The sequence below is a fragment of the Corythoichthys intestinalis genome, chromosome 1, assembly GCF_030265065.1.
Source record: "Corythoichthys intestinalis isolate RoL2023-P3 chromosome 1, ASM3026506v1, whole genome shotgun sequence".
NCBI classification, from domain to species: Eukaryota; Metazoa; Chordata; class Actinopteri; order Syngnathiformes; family Syngnathidae; genus Corythoichthys; species Corythoichthys intestinalis.
This window is the reverse complement of record NC_080395.1, coordinates 75,809,038-75,825,612: the sequence shown is the minus strand read 5'-3', so window position 1 is coordinate 75,825,612 and position 16,575 is coordinate 75,809,038. Positions and strand designations below refer to the sequence as shown.

Sequence of the window (16,575 nt, the reverse complement as noted above, 5' to 3'; positions counted from 1 at the left end):
TCTGCCAGATCTCGGGCACTGGTCGTTTTAGCTTGACAATCGATCCAAATTTCTCTCATTTTCTTGTGAGTAATTACAGGAAGTGGCATGATATGCATATAAAAGGCATGCGTTTATGGATAAATGATGGAATATTAACATTTCCCCAGGGGTTGACTTACCCTTTAATGTTTCTAATCAATTTGAATTTGTTATTATTTACTGATTTTATTTTTCAGTATCAAATGGTCAAAATGTACCTTGAGTGTATTTTTACAGTTGGGTTGTGATTTTTTCAAAAAAATTCTCTTACAAACAAAACAATGTTAATAAACTTATGCTTTATAAGTTGATCTCTGTTATTTTCTCTAATAGAAAAAAAAGGATACAATGTGAGGCAGAGGCGTACTTATAATATTAGAGACAAATAATACTATTTACAGTGGTGGCAGAGTTCGAGTGGGGGCGCGAAACATTTACGTCTTCCTTGGGGGGGCGTAACAGAAAATAATTGAGAAGCACTGCATTAGATGATTAGAGGGGGGACGACCTGTCACCACCCCGACGTACATCCCGTCTGAGTTTGCGTGTCGTCCAAGTTGCGCCAAACTGCGAGGCACCGTTCAGTCCTGCTTGCAGGCCTAGTTTATTTTAATTTTCTTGTATCTCAGGTTGGTCATCACGTGTCGTGACTTTGTTCCTCTGTGCCACTAGCTATATTCTTCCTTGGTGGAGTTGGAAACTTTGTGTGTGCATGAAAGTTTTGTTATATGCTTTTACAGTACACATGTGCCTCGAGTTATACTGGCTATGTTTATATGGATGCTTTTAGTCTTAGTCTTGAATAAATTGGTATAAAAATTCTTCACTTACACACCCAATTCAGAATATTCAGCATAAAAACAATTTATTCCAAAATTTAAAAAAAAAAAAAAAAAAAAGTGGCAGAGTGGTCGGCACGTCGGCCTCACAGTTCTGAGATCACGGGTTGAATCCCTGGCTCCGGCCTTCCTGTGTGGAGTTTGCATGTTCTCCCCATGCCTTTGTGGATTTTCTCCTGTTTCTCCTCACATCCCAAAAACATGCATGGTAGGCTGATCGGACACTCTAAATTGGCACTAGGTATGAGTGTGTGCGCGAATGGTTGATCATCTCCTTGTGCCCTGCGGGTGGCTGGCAACCAATTCAGGCTGTGCCCTGCCTACTGCCCATAGTTAGCTGGGATTTGCTTTAGCACCCCCATGAACCTTGGGAGGATAAGTGTCTCAGAAAATGAAAGAATGAATGTATAAATTATTTTTATTGATGCGTATTCTGGATTGTGTCAAATCAATTTCTCATGACCGGTAGATTTGCTATTGACACAAATCTCAATAAAAATATTTTACTCATATTTTACTTCAAAATCGGCGCTGGAAAATATTGTCAAAGTCCTACTTCGACAGTGATTTCTATTGACAAACATGTATTTTGACATTTAGTCATGAGTAAAAACATCATTAATTATTCATTATTGTGTTTATTGAAATGAAAATCATACATTAGTTTTAACCTTTTATTTCAATGAAGAACTACATCTCCTATAATTCTTAATGGTGAAACAGCATTCCTTTTCTCTCCTCTACTACTGTTGAATTATGTTTTGGTATTTATAATATCAAAATTTGAATTGAATTGTATAAGTGAAACATCTGATCTTGAACGGGAAGTCATCTGGGCTGCTTTTCATTGAAGATGGTGAGATTTACATGTATTTGGTTACAAATCAATGAAACAACTTTACAGGGTCTTTGAAAATGACCCAATAAAGAAAGCTGTTGTCACAAACAAGGAAAAATCACAAGGGGAAAGGCAGAATGACACAGAGCTGACAGCATCTATTAGCATCATTTCATAGCATGACTGTGTCAAAGCTTCCCAGCCTCCGCTCAGTCAGATTTCAGCTTCAGCGTGTTGCTCTGTCATTGTAATCTGCCCAGAGCCGTGGTCCTCAATTAGCGGACCGCGTTCCACGACCGGACCACGGTACACCTATCTGCGGACCCATGGATGAATGAAAAAAACGGGAAAAAAACAAAACAAACTTTTTTTCAACATACATCATTTGTATGAATCGCCGATCTATCGCTATGCGCTACTATCCTATCGCTAAATTCTCTTTCATTTTTAGTCAAATATCTTCCATGTTCTCACTTCTGTTGTCATCTCTTTGACAACGATGCGATTATTGGCTGAGAGAGCCTGCGTTGATGCGCTGATTGGCTGAGAGAGCGTGCATGGATGCGCTGATTGGCTGAGAGAGCCTGCATGCTACAAGTGGACGGACCGCAGCATTGTCAGCAACCTGAAACACGAGTTGCACCCGGCGCTTTGCAGTCTGTTTGTACACACTGTCGTGTACTTTATTTTTCATTCAAGAACATGAGTTATACTGTGACCAAACGTGATTTATTTATTTATTTCCCTGTGTTATACCCTGGCACTCTCACTGCATGCGGGCAACGTTCAAGGTCACAACGTTAACTTGTGATTGTTCACTAACACTACACAAGCCACCAGTAGAAGATCACAACATTAAGCAACGATCACAAGCATCACACATGCCACCAGTAGAAGACCAAATCTAACAAAATGGCATGCTCAAAGTTGACCAAGAGAAGAAATGTGGACAACGAAAATCGCCCTTTCAATGAGGAATGGAATGACAAATATGCGTCCATTTTACCAACTGCAAGTACCAAACCTATGTGCTCAATATGCTCAAAGACAGTTGCTCTGATAAAAAGTGAAAATGTAAAACTCCATTATTTTGAAGAGCTCAGCTCTTTTGAAGATAAGTTTCCTCCTAAATCAGAACTGAGAAGGTAAGAAATTAACAGGTTGAAGCAGTCATATCAAGAGTCAAGCAAGGTGATTGTTAAATCTATGACACATCAACAAATTGCAATGGAGTGCTCACTCAGAGTGTCGAGGGTGTTGGCCAAACATAAGAAGCCATTCTCTGATGGAGAAATAATAAAAGAGTATGACTGAAGCAATGACAGCAATGTTCAAAGGGAAAGAAAAGGAGGAAATGACAACAAAAATCAAACAAATCTCACTCCAAGATTTATCTGTCACGTTCTGCTCCTGGTCAGATTTTGTGTTGTTGCAGAGCCAGCTGTGGGGGCGTTCCCGACGTCACACCTGCAGCTAATCACTGCTCATCAACAATAGTATAAAGACGCAGGCGATCCACTGAAAACACGCCGAGATATTTTCCTTGCTGGTCCCCATTCGACATCCTTGTATTCGAGTAGCTTGTTATTTTTGTAATTTCGCCCCAGCCGTGGGTTTTGGTCACCTGTCGCTTTAGTTTTGTATACCTCTACGTTGTGCGTACGTGAGTGTATTTTAGTTGTTTTATTGGCTCTTTGCCTACCACCTTGGTTTACCCTCGCGTTTGTATATTGATCCCCGTCGACCTCGTGTCACGGACCCGTTTTGTTATTTCCCTTTTGCCGCGATCGCGTGTATTTTTGTTTTGTATTTAAGAAACCCTTGTACGCTCCCTCAGTCGTTTTTTGTCTGTTGTGAGTCCAACATTGTTTCTGCGTTCGCGGACCCTAACATTATCAACCACAAGATGCACTGAAGTACTGGCTGATGATGGGTAAACAGCTTTGTGACTCCCAAATGCCATTTCTCTCATTGAGCAGTGTTTTTTCAGTTAAAGTTATCGTCAATAATTGTTATGTTTGCACTTTAATGACAGAGGTTGTGATTTCTGATGGCCCCTTCAAGGGCCCGCACAGTTACGGACATTACAATATATGTGTGTATATATATATATATATATATATATATATATATATATAGATAGATAGATAGATAGATAGATAGATAGATAGATAGATAGATAGATAGATAGATAGATAGATAGATAGATAGATAGATAGATAGATAGATAGATAGATAGATAGATAGATAGATAGATAGATACTGTATATATAAACGTTAACAGCAGAGTGTACCTAATAAAGTGGCCAGTGAGTGTGTATATACACATTAACAGCAGAGTGTGTATCTATACACTCACTGGCCACTTTATCAGGTACACCATGCTAGTAACAGGTTGGACCCCCTTTTGCCTTCAGAACTTCCTCAATTCTTCGTGGCATGGATTCAACAAGGTGCTGGAAGCATTCCTCAGAGAGTTTGGTCCATATTGACATGATGGCATCACACAGTCCCTGCAGATTTGTCGGCTGCACATCCATGATGCGAATCTCCCGTTCCACCACATCCCAGAGATGCCCTATTGGATTGAGATCTGGTGACTGTGGAGGCCATTTGAGTGCAGTGAACTCATTGTCATGTTCAAGAAACCAGTCTGAGATGATTCCAGCTTTATGACATGGCGCATCATCCTGCTGAAAGTAGCCATCAGAAGTTGGGTACATTGCGGTCATAAAGGGATGGACATGGTCAGCAACAATACTCAGGTAGGCTGTGGCGTTCCAACGATGCTCAATGGGTACCAAGGGGCCCAAAGAGTGCCAAGAAAATATTCCCCACACCATTACACATCCACCACCAGCCTGAACCGTTGATACAAGGCAGGATGGATCCATGCCTTCATGTTTTTGACACCAAATTCTGACCCTGCCATCCAAATGTCGCAGCAGAAATCGAGACTCATCAGACCAGGCAACGTTTTTCCAATCTTCTATTGTCCAATTTCGATGAGCTTGTGCAAATTGTTGCCTCAGTTTCCTGTTCTTCGCTGAAAGGAGTGGCACCCGGCGTGGTCTTCTGCTGCTGTAGCCTATCTGCCTCAAAGTTCAACGTACTGTGCGATGCTCTTCTGCCTACCTTGGTTGTAAAGGGTGGTTATTTGAGTCACTGTTGCCTTTCTATCAGCTCGAACCAGTCTGGCCATTCTCCTCTGACCTCTAACATCAACAAGGCATTTCCGCCCACAGAACTGCCCCTCACTGGATATTTTTTCTTTTCCGGACCATTCTCTATAAACCCTAGAGATGGTTGTGCGTAAAAAATCCCAGTAGATCAGCAGTTTCTGAAATACTCTGACCAGCCCTTCTGGCACCAACAACCATGCCACGTTCAAAGTCGCTCACATCACCTTTCTTCCACATACTGATGCTCGGTTTGAACTGCAGGAGATTGTCTTAAACCATGTCTACATGCCTAAATGCACTGAGTTGCCGCCATGTGATTGGCTGATTAGAAATTGAGTGTTGACGAGCAGTTGGACAGGTGTACCTAATAAAGTGGGCGGTGAGTGTATATATTTATATATATATATATGTATATATAAATGCGACATTAGATAATTTCTCGCGGCGCACCTGACAATCTCTCACGGCACACCAGTGTGCCAAAACACTGGGCTAGAAACACTTAAAAAAAAAAAAAAAAAAAAAAAAAAAAAACCTTAATAGTGGAAAACCTTCAAACCTCGCAATTTAAGCTGCATGAGGCTGTCACAGCTGTGCCTTTTTTAGCAAATATGGCAGCTTTAGCTCCTAAATTTTAGGAGTTAAAGCTTTAAAGGCAGAGAATTTTTTACAGTTAGTTGGACTTTATTTAGCAATATCTTTGGATAATATTTAAACAAGTTGCATCATAAACATACTTCTACATCATGAATACGGTATAAATAAATGCTTAATGGCACGGGGACGACGCGGTGAGAGAGACCAAGTTTATGATGATCATACACACTCAGCAGGCAAAGCAGTACTTTAAAAAAAAAAATTTAAACCCACCCAGAAGCCACAAACTGTATGTAAAAAATGCTGAAGTTGTCCTAATGCTAACCCAAATGCTATGCCAACGTGGTGAATGTGTGACAATCACTCAGCACAGACTTTTAAGGGCTAAAGCAACATTGCGTATTCTCTCTGGCCAAGAAAACAAATCTTACCATGTGTTTCATAAAAAGCAAATGGAGCGCAGTTTAGCTTGAAACATATCCTAAACTCCGGTGACGAGAGAAAGGGAGCGGCGCAGCACAACTCAAGTGGGTTACACGACTCAAACACGTATGATGCGAGCTGATGTACTCCACGTTCAATATGAAAATGTCATGCATTGTGAACCAGTGGTGGATTAAGTACTTGCTTTTTTACGTAAGTAAAAGTACAGATACAGGGGCAAAAATTACTTAAGTATAAGTACAAGTATCTAAGAAAAAAAAACAGAAAATTCACTGACTGCTAAGTTTTATTGAAAACCGCAGAATGGGGGGGAGGGGGGCATAAAATTGACTGCACTAGAAACAGAAGCTTAACAAGCTATAAATTTAGCTTAATGGCAGATAGCAAGCAACTATCAGGTGCTTACTAGAGCATGAATTGGGAGTGGATTTTCACTCCTGTTCCTTTCCGCTCCCATCCCAATACCAGGGTTGAGTCAAAAAGTAAATCCATCCCGTCCCAATCCTGTAGAATGACTCCGTCCTACTCCCAGTTAAAATTACTCCCACTCCCGTTTTTTCTCTTAAACACCTTTAAGTTGGTCGTTAAGAAAGTCAATTGATTTTTTTTTTTTTTTAATTTAATTCAGATTACTGTGTTCAATGTAGTTTAAACTCAAACTGAGACCACTTGTTCCTAAGTCACTACTACTAGACCCAGGGCCGGCCCAGCCTATATACAGACTATGCAGCAGGTTAGGGCCCCTGACTACTAGGGGGCCCCCAATCTGGCAGTTGTTTAATTTATATTCTATTTTGTTTACTACAGTTTGCTTTATTTGACTTTTGTGAGTTTTGATACTTGGTTACAAGCTTAAAAAAATAAAAGTTCTTCCTTCTTTCTTTCCTCTTTTAGAAAAAGGTTTGGCGCTATCTACTCTAAGTACTGACAATCATTTGGGGTGAGAAGATTGCAAGTATGCAGCGCAACAAAATCTGATTAATATACAAAATATGGACGTATGGGTTGGATTGCATCTATGGGTTTCACAGTACACTGTGACGAAATGGTGGGCCAAAAATATGGGCCCCTTTGCATTATTTTGCTCAGGGCCCCCAAATGGCCTGGGCCAGCCCTGACTAGACCCACACTTTTTTTACAGGCCACTTATTTTGTAGTGGCACCTGCACGTTTCACTCTCAAGAAGATTTCTAATAACTTGGACCTTCCTCCTCCAATTTAACCGATGTGTCATTACTTCCAAGTCTCAAGTGTAGTTCCCTCTTCAGGTTTTCACCTCCACCGTTTGCCATGTTGAGTCCGCACAAATATAGTAGCAGGAAGTACATAGAAGCGTTGGAAACTTAGTATATTGGAATATTTAGTTCTTTTGACATGTCAACACACGTTGAGACAGTGTGGGCCCATGAAAATAAAAACACAAAAATGAGAACTTCACTCCTCTAGGTTTTTTAACAGGTGAAAATCATCATCTATTTTGATGTTCCCGCTCCCGCCCGCTGATTATGTTTCCCATCCTGTGGACCCGCTGGATTTCCTAAAATAATTCATGCAGTCTAGTGCATACCACCACCTAATGTACAAGAATGTGCAGCACCCACCCATCTGAAGGCGCACTGCTCGCTGTTGGTCAATATCGTGTTCACCTGCCTATTCTTGTCTCGTGTTGTTTCCTCTAGTGCTCAATTACGGTAGAGTTACACGGGGCTTATCGATTGCGCCGGAGGCACAGACACGAAACTATCAATTCAAAATGAGGAAAAAAAACAAAAGTAACGTGTATCGCAGGCGACAATTTGAAAAGTAGTGCAGTAAAAGTACAGATACCTGCTGTAAAATGTAGTGAAAACGTACCACTTCATATTTGTACTCAAGTACAGTAAAGATAGACAAAAATGTATTTAAGTACATGAACAAAGTACTTTTACTCCGTTACATTCCACCACTGTTGTGAACATATGACAGTAACTATGTTGCATTTTCGTCTTCTTGTCTTTTTGTCAGACCAAAACTGGGATTTGTCTCTATATGTTCTAGTCTCTTTGATTTTAGTTAGTCATCGTCATGAAAAAATTGTTTGTCGACAAAATATTTTCATTACCTTCATTGTTGCCGAAAACAACACCGATTTGTATCAACTTTTGCAGGTATGTGTTTTAAATGTGTTCATAGAATGGATTAAACCTGTATCTCAAGGCACCACGGAAGCAACAATGAACTAGAAATTACGATGACATTCTTGTGAATATTCTTTACTCAGGGATGGGTAGAGTAGCCAAAAATTGTATTCAAGAAAGAGTTACATTGAATTTAATGGGAACCATGGATAAAAAGAGATGTAGTTCCTAAAAGATAAATGTTAGTACGAGTAATAATAATTTGATATTAAAACTCCGCTTAATGTTTTCATTTTAGAGCAGGGCGGTAAACCGAAAATTTACCGTTACCGAAATTCTTCACGATGACCGACGTAATTTTGACCACGTTGGTAAATTCGGTAATTTAATAAAAGAAGAAAATATAGTCTTTTCATCCCGCTTTGACTCTGCGTTGTTCGGCTATGTTCATTCCCCTTTAAGAAAGCAGACAGTGTGCTTACATTTGGAGTCACGTGGTTTTCAGGAAGCCAATCAAACAGAAGCCCGGTAGGCTAACGCTAGCTGCTATGCTAGCGGCTAACGCTACAAGTAAACGGGATGGAGTCGGGCTTAATTTAGCTTCGCCAAACTTTCACCCGACATTAAGTAAACTCTTGACGGGTTCCAGATAGGGATGGAAAAACCGAGGCTTTCTGAAACAATGAACCACTTTTAAGACAATTGCCCTAAATTGAATCACTGTTTGACACACTGCAAGAGCCCCATCTACTGGATAAACAGTGCACGTTTCTTTTTAAAAGTAAAGTTTACAAATTGCCTCAGCATTACATATCTTCAATAGAATTAAGTGGATGTCGTCTATTTCAACCAGGAGATCGTGTCGTCATTAAGTGTGATTTACACAATTAAAGTTGACCTCTTTAAGCCTGTGTCATTGCTTTTGTCTGTGAAGATGTGTTCAAAGCAGTATTTGTAATACACGACAGTGCTATAGTCTTGTAAGTGGCTCGTCCTAGATGACGGGGACTAACTATGTATTGTTTATTTTTTGTAAAAATTACAGTACAATAAGCACAGTGCTTGGGAACAGGAATATTATTTATTGCATACTGTAAGGATTTCCAAAATCATAAGATGTAAATAATTGAGCCGAATAAAAGAAAGGTTTGTGAAACATTTTATTTTTTAACTAAGTATAATTTCTGGGGGGCGGGTGGATGTGTCGTATTTGTATCTATTGTAAATATCTAAACGTATGCCACTATCTAGTGTATAACAATGCGGAATGAATTTAATGAAATTCAAGTGATGATATTTTTCAAGTCATACAAGCTGTTATAAATGTTCACACAAGAATTCTTATTGTTTACAAGATTTTTTTTTAATACTTAATGTTTAGACTGCATGTGCAATTGTTAAATTGAAAGCTGATAAATAAATTTAATGAGAAACGGTTAATTTGTATTCCATGCATTGATTCAAATTTTCAAATTATATAACAGTTTGCTTGGCCAAATTTATCGTCATTTATCGTTATCGAGGTAAATCCGCTCAATTTATTGTGATACGTACTTAAGGCCATATCGCCCAGCCCTATTTCATTTTAATACATTTTGTAAAATTTTAAATCAAACAATAAACTAGTTGGTCGCCATTGTTGTTGACGTCGCAGGGCCATGCTGCCGTACTTCTCAGTCAATCTAACTATGTAAGGTAGTGGTTTAAATACACCACAAGGTGTCTTCAGGCTAGTTTTACATTACTAAGACATCAAGCCAATGAGTACGTTTTGTCCCTCGACTGACGCCGTAGCTCCATTTTCTTTTTAAGATTGGGTCTATTGTGATTTACGTTTATTTGAGTGTTGTCTTCACAAGACTCCTGAAAATGGCTCCCAGCATCATAGTTTGTGTATTGTGATTAAATATTGCTATTCAGTGTATTTGTTAACTAAAATGTTTAAATATACTGTAGTCTGACCAAAGTCTGAGTAAGTTTTATGTGTATTTTGTGCCTCTATTTTTATGTGTGTGAATGCCTGTTCTCTTTGCATTGTTGTGTTAACTGTGTGAGAATAGTGCCTCAGTAATACATATTGAAGCACTTTTCTTCTTGGTAACATTTTTTGAGAGATATGAGTATTAGTTTTGTATTATTTACACTATATGATACTTACAGGGTGACCCAAAAAAAAAGTTTACACTGCCATAATACAACTTAAATGCCATGTTTATTCATCTTAGAATTAGAATTTAATCACAAATTAAACATTATTGTAAAGAACATGTAAAGTACAGTCTATTTTTCAATGTGTCCTCCCTTAAGTGTCACAACAGCCTCCAGGCGCCTGCGGAACGCTTGACAGGTCTTCTTTATGTAGGATGCTGTCATCTTTTCCCAAGATCTAACAATGGACCTCTCCAAGGCTGCCACAGAAGTTTGTGGCTTCTTACAGGCACTGTCCTCCACAGTTGCCTATTTGCTGTAATCCAGGGGATTGAGATCTGGACTCTGGGTGGCCACATATCACCTTGTCAATCAACTTTTTGGTCCCCACAGATCGGGCACTTCCAGACCCAGGTTTTCGTGAGGCTGTTCCAGTATCTTTCAGCTTCTTTTTAACTTTGTAGACTGCACATCTGGATATTCTCAGATTTGCTGCAATCTCAGTAGGTGTCAGACCGGCACGCAGCAATTCAGGTACAGCTAAAGTTTTCTTCATTTTCAGCAGAAGCACAGGAATTCTAGAGACGAGAGATTACCAGCTGCATTGAGTGACCTTAATGAATCACTTAAGCATGACAAACTATTTAGAAATGTTTCAATGGCTTTTAAACAAGCAGTCAACTGAGTGTAAACTTTTTTTTGGGTCACCCTGTATGTGAGTTGTGAAAGAGTTGCCGAAGCTTATGCCAATCAGTGGCGCGGTCCGAGCTACGAATTGGAATGCCTGTGTCCACTCTCTTTTCTCTCTCCCACTGTGGAAACTACAGCGTTAGTCAAGTGAAAAAAATGCACTCATTGGCTTGATCCCTAATTAATGTAAAACTCGCCATTGACACTTTGTGGCGTATTTAAATCAATACCTTACATAATTAAAGAGTGACAGTTTTGTTTTGTTTTTTAAGAGTGACAGGTGGAATTCTGGCGTCGTGGCCCTGTGACGTCACCGCCCTACGACGTCAACAACAATGGCGACCTACTAGTTAAAATAATTTTACAAATTGTATAAAAACGAAAACATCAAGAGGGGTTTCAATATCAAATTATAATAACTTGTACTAACATTTATCTTTTAAGAACTACAAGTCTTTCTAATTTTTGGATCCCTTTAAGTGATTTAATGTATTGGTGTGGGTTGGTTTGGGTTTTGGTTACCTTTCTGTCGTTAGGTACAGCACTGACTCCCTCTATCTCTCCCTGCAACATTCAAAAACTGTTAAATTCAATCTTTAGCACGGAGGTTTATGGCCACAAACGGCACGCATAGCTGAAAATACTGAGAAAAATACAGTCTATGGGACCTTTAAAGGTGTAACTATTACCTAAACTCAGGCCTGACTGAGGAATTAATGCTGATACTTACATCATGAGGAGGATAAGCAGATGTATAAACACCTTCGGCAAGCAGACTCGTGATACCTGTGAAAGTCAGTATCATAATCCGAAACAACAGCAGATGAAATCGTCAAACAAATATGAATTTTCAGTGTTTGTTGAACAATGTACTGCATGCTGTGGGACATCAAGTCACTGGTGTGAAAGAAGACAGTGGGCCCTATTTTCTCATTTTTTCTTTTTCTTTTTTTATTTTTATTTTAACTTGTCCCGTGTAGCTACTTGGCACTAAGAATGGGAATCTGAGTGTACTTATCGTCTGAAAAGGTGTCACATTGGAGCTTGAAATACTTTCATTATTGTTGTTCATTTTGTTTTATATATTAGAAGAAAGCAGCGAACAGGTAGGGGTTTAGGGAGGATAGACTGAAACGAAGCAGACAGAAGAGGAAAGGAATAAACATCTCTATGTCTGCCCCCTCCCTTTGGAACCTAATCCCTAAACCCATCAGCACCTGTTCAAACCTAGATTTATTCAAAATTTACTAAAAAAAAAAAAACAACAACTGGCTTTTAATTTATAATTCTTTTTTCTCTATTGTTTTGTTCTGCTCACGTTGTTTGCTGCTTTTCTTTGTTTTAACTGTATAACGTCTTTGAGCATCTGTAAAGCGCTCTAAATATAAATAATATAATATAATAATATAATAATAATAATATAAATAAAATGTATTATTTAAATTATTATTATAAAAAATACATTATTTAACACCATTGCTACCTTTGGACATAGTGGTGCATCATAATCTAATTATATTTACCGGTGGACACTATGTAGGAGGCCCGGTAACCGAGAAGAATGAGGAAGGAAGTTTAGTCGATAGGAAATGTGATTAGGCAGGGTGGGGCACACACAATTCTGGCAATGTAAGGTGAGGAGCCTGGTATTATGAAAAGCACCTGTAGTGTTGATAGGTTGACATCCTATTCTATGCTACCTGATCGCTAATCCTGCACCGACAATCTCATTTACCTGAGTGTGCCTAGTTGCACCTAGTCATGCGTGAACCCACTCCGCCATGTGATAGTCCTGCAAAAAAGTGGAAATGCTGCATTGGGGCCCCGGCATTGCCCCTGCCAACCAGGAAGAGGAGTGACCGTAGCACAATCCTCCCCCACAGCTTTGGCACAGTGGCCACTGTCAACCCCCTGGGACCCAGAGCAGTCCTCCAGACCATCCGTGCCCCAATCAACCAGCTGTTAGGGAAAGTACGAGGAGATGTGTCACCATCCCCCAGGAGCACCCCCACCACTGCCCACCCATCTGGACCCCCATCCACTGTCGCAACCCCCCTACCTGACACAACAACACAACACATTACGGGACCCCCACGGCCCACTAGGGCAGGAGAGGATCTCCACCTGGAGCGGATGACACTCCCCAGAGGCACCTAGTCAGCGATCCGCATTGGGGCCCAAGGAGGATGCCCGGGTAGAAGGGGGAGAGGAAGGGGGAAGCAAGAGATTCTGAAAGGCCTCAGTGGGGTGGCGTGGGACCAGGAGGCCCTGTTCCGGGAGCTCCGCCATATAGAAAAGTGTGGGTCTCACCTACCACACTATTACTGTGGCCCTATTTCTGTAGAGATTTCTGTAAATCTCTACTGGTGTTGAGATTAAAGTGATTATATCACAATTTTTTATGTAAGTGAACCTGAAGTTGTTCGGCGTCCGCGGACTTGTGAACACAAAATTGCTTTTGGTGACAGCGATAGCTTTAGCAACGCTTTGTCGCGCGACGGTTTAACTTTGGTTTGAACGCAGCATAGTCTCATGGGTAAACTAGTCTCTAAGCTAAATGTGGCTTACAGTCTAAACTGATTATCAGCCAACCACAGAGCATTATTTAAGGCAGTGTTCAAAAAAAGCTATTTGTTGATAGTGATAATAACCTTTCCAATGTTATCTGTTGACACATGCACAAAAGGACCAAAACCATTTGTGCGTGCATCTATTCATTTTGTTTAGATATATCGCCATGATGACTGCGATAGCTTTAGCAACACTTTGTCGCGCGACGGTTAAACTTTGGTTTGAACGCAGCATTACTCTCATGGGTAAACTAGTCTCTAAGCTAAATGTGGCTTACAGTCTAAGCTGATTATCAGCCAACCACGGAGCATTATTTAAGGCAGTGTTAAAAAAAAGCTATTTGTTGATAGTGATAATAACCTGTCCAATGTTATCTGTTGACACATGCACAAAAGGACTAAAAACGTTTGTGTGTGCATCTATTCATTTTGTATAGATATATCGCCATGATGACTTTGTGTGTCATTGAACCTATCCCAGTTGACTTTGCTCAAAAGAGGGAACACTATGAACCAATCGTCAGTCATCGTGTACAAGACTAAAAATTTTCAAAAAATTCTTTACCGTAATTTCTCGAATATAACGCGCACTTTTTTCCCCCCAAAATCCACTTGTAAAATCATGGGTGCGCGTTATACTCGGGTACAGGAATGGAAGCATTCCTCAGAGAGTTTGATCCATATTGACATGATGGCATCACACAGTTGGTGCAGATTTGTCGGCTGCACATCCATGATGCGAATCTCCCGTTCCACTACATCCCAAAGATGCTCTATTGGATTGAGATCTGGTGACTTTAGAGGCCATTTGAGTACAGTGAACTCATTGTCATGTTCAAGAAACCACTCTGAGATGATTCCAGCTTTATGACATGGCGCATTATCCTGCTGAAAGTAGCCAGCAGAAGTTGGGTACATTGTGGTCATAAAGGGATAGACATGGTCAGCAACAATACTCAGGTAGGCTGTGGCGTTCCAACCGTTAATACAAGGCAGGATGGATCCATGCTTTCATGTTGTTGACGCCAAATTCTGACCCTACCATCAGAATGTCGCAGCAGAATTCGAGACTCATCAGACCAGGCAATGTTTTTCAAATCTTCTATTGTCCAATTTCGATGAGTTTGTGCAAATTGTAGCCTCAGTTTCCTGTTCTTAGCTGAAAGGAGTGGCACCCGGGGTGGTCTTCTGCTGCTGTAGCCCATCTGCCTCAAAGTTCGACATACTGTGCATTCAGAGATGCTCTTCTGCCTACCTTGGTTGTAACGGGTGGTTATTTGAGTCACTGTTGCCTTTCTATCAGCTCGAACCAGTCTGGCCATTCTCCTCTGACCTCTGGCATCAACAAAGCATTTCCGCCCACAGAACTGCCGCTCACTGGATATTTTTTCTTTTTCGGACCATTCTCTGTAAACCCTAGAGATGGTTGTGCGTGAAAATCCCAGTAGATCAGCAGTTTCTGAAATACTCAGACCAGCCCTTCTGGCACCAACAACCATGCCACGTTCAAAGTCACTCAAATCTTCCCCATACTGATGCTCAGTTTGAACTGCAGGAGATTGTCTTAAACCATGTCTACATGCCTAAATACACTTAGTTGCCACCATGTGATTGGCTGATTAGAAATTAACTGTTAACGAGCAGTTGGACAGGTGTACCTAATAAAGTGGCCGGTGAGTGAATATATACATATATATATATGTATGAATACAGATTTTTTTTTTAATTGACACGGCCATGTTGTGTTGAAGAAAACGTATGCGGCGATCCGTTGCTGACCATTACGGTACATGACGTCACCATTTTGTTTCGGTAATATTTCACTCTGATTGGTCGAATGATTTTGTCTGTGTTAAATTCTGCTTTTTTGCACAGAATTTAGTTTCTTGAACTCATTTGAGTCAACGTTTATTGCAACTCGGCAACTCGGACCCTAACAAACCTATTACAACACAGACTTCCAGTGTCCGTCAACTACATCTGTCCCTTGGGAAACTCAAACACAAATAACAATAGTTCTTGTTGTTACAGTCTACAGCGATGTGCTCTTTCCGATTTCCGACTTCAGTCCTCAGTTTTATTTTACTGTATCAATCCATGGAAGAAACATTTATTCATCATGATGAAACGAGCAAGTTATACAGCAGCCTTTAAAAGTCATATCTGTTTTGTTTTCTCCTGGATTCTGTTTAGTTGGAGAAGTTATCAAATCATATTATTACCGTACATATTGTCAGTTCCCGGTAATGTTTTGAACTACCAATGTGCTATGCCTGTGCTGTGTTTCACCTGTAAGTAAAATTGCATTTCTGTATATGTACACGAGCTCTGTTTTCTTGTATTCTTCTATTTATTGTTGCTAAAATTAGGGTGCGTGTTATACACGGGTACAATAACTTCAATTACGGTAATTCTTTCTGGTTATTTTATCAAGGCATATAGGTCACATCCTAAAGAAGGCTACCCTAGACCATCATGCTGCCAGCACCGCGCTTGACTGTTGGGATGAAGCGTTTTTTTCTTAAATGCCACATTTCCACCAGATGTAACAAGACACACGCTTTTCAAAGATATCAATTGACATTGATTTATACTTCTGCGTTGCGGTGACGGCAGATTACTTGACTACTTTAACTTAGACCTGATTTACAACTGTGCGCTATAGCCTGACATGCACCTCCAAAAAATCATGACTACGCGTCACGTCAACGCGTCGTGACTTGAACGTCAAAAGACGTGAGTGGTTTGCTCAAACATTGTTTCCGGTTCAGCACAACAACAACATCGTTTTCAATTATTTGCAAACGTCTTCTGTTCTGCCTATGCCTCAATATTTGTATTAACAACATTTGTTGTTCAATACTGATTACCTGCAGCTGAAATACACATTTTCCATCTCTGTTGCCATTGTTGTCTATGACCAGAGGAAAACTAAAGGATTTCGACGAGAGTCCGCCGAAACCGTACAAAGCCACAGCCTTCTAGTGGCTTGGCGGTGAATTATCGAGCAACGCGTTCCCTGGACGCAGAACTTCGAATGCTCAATGACGATGTAGGGTCTACGTCGTCGCGCTGCTGTCAACGAAACGCAAAAGAATAATTTAGCCCTTACAAAGTTATTTTGCCCAG

General features: G+C 40.3%; 1 protein-coding gene across 3 annotated transcripts in view; it reads right to left on the bottom strand.

Moving 5' to 3' along the window:
- Positions 1-16,575, bottom strand: part of ano1a (anoctamin 1, calcium activated chloride channel a) — a 175,523-nt gene that overhangs the window by 81,631 nt on the left and 77,317 nt on the right. For all 3 annotated transcript variants that reach the window (XM_057840031.1, XM_057840029.1, XM_057840030.1), the window contains exons 8-9: positions 11,607-11,662; positions 11,399-11,440 (exon numbers count right to left, since the gene is read on the bottom strand). In XM_057840031.1, coding sequence (XP_057696014.1) covers positions 11,399-11,440; positions 11,607-11,662 — 98 coding nt within the window. The remainder of the gene's footprint in view (positions 1-11,398; positions 11,441-11,606; positions 11,663-16,575) is intronic.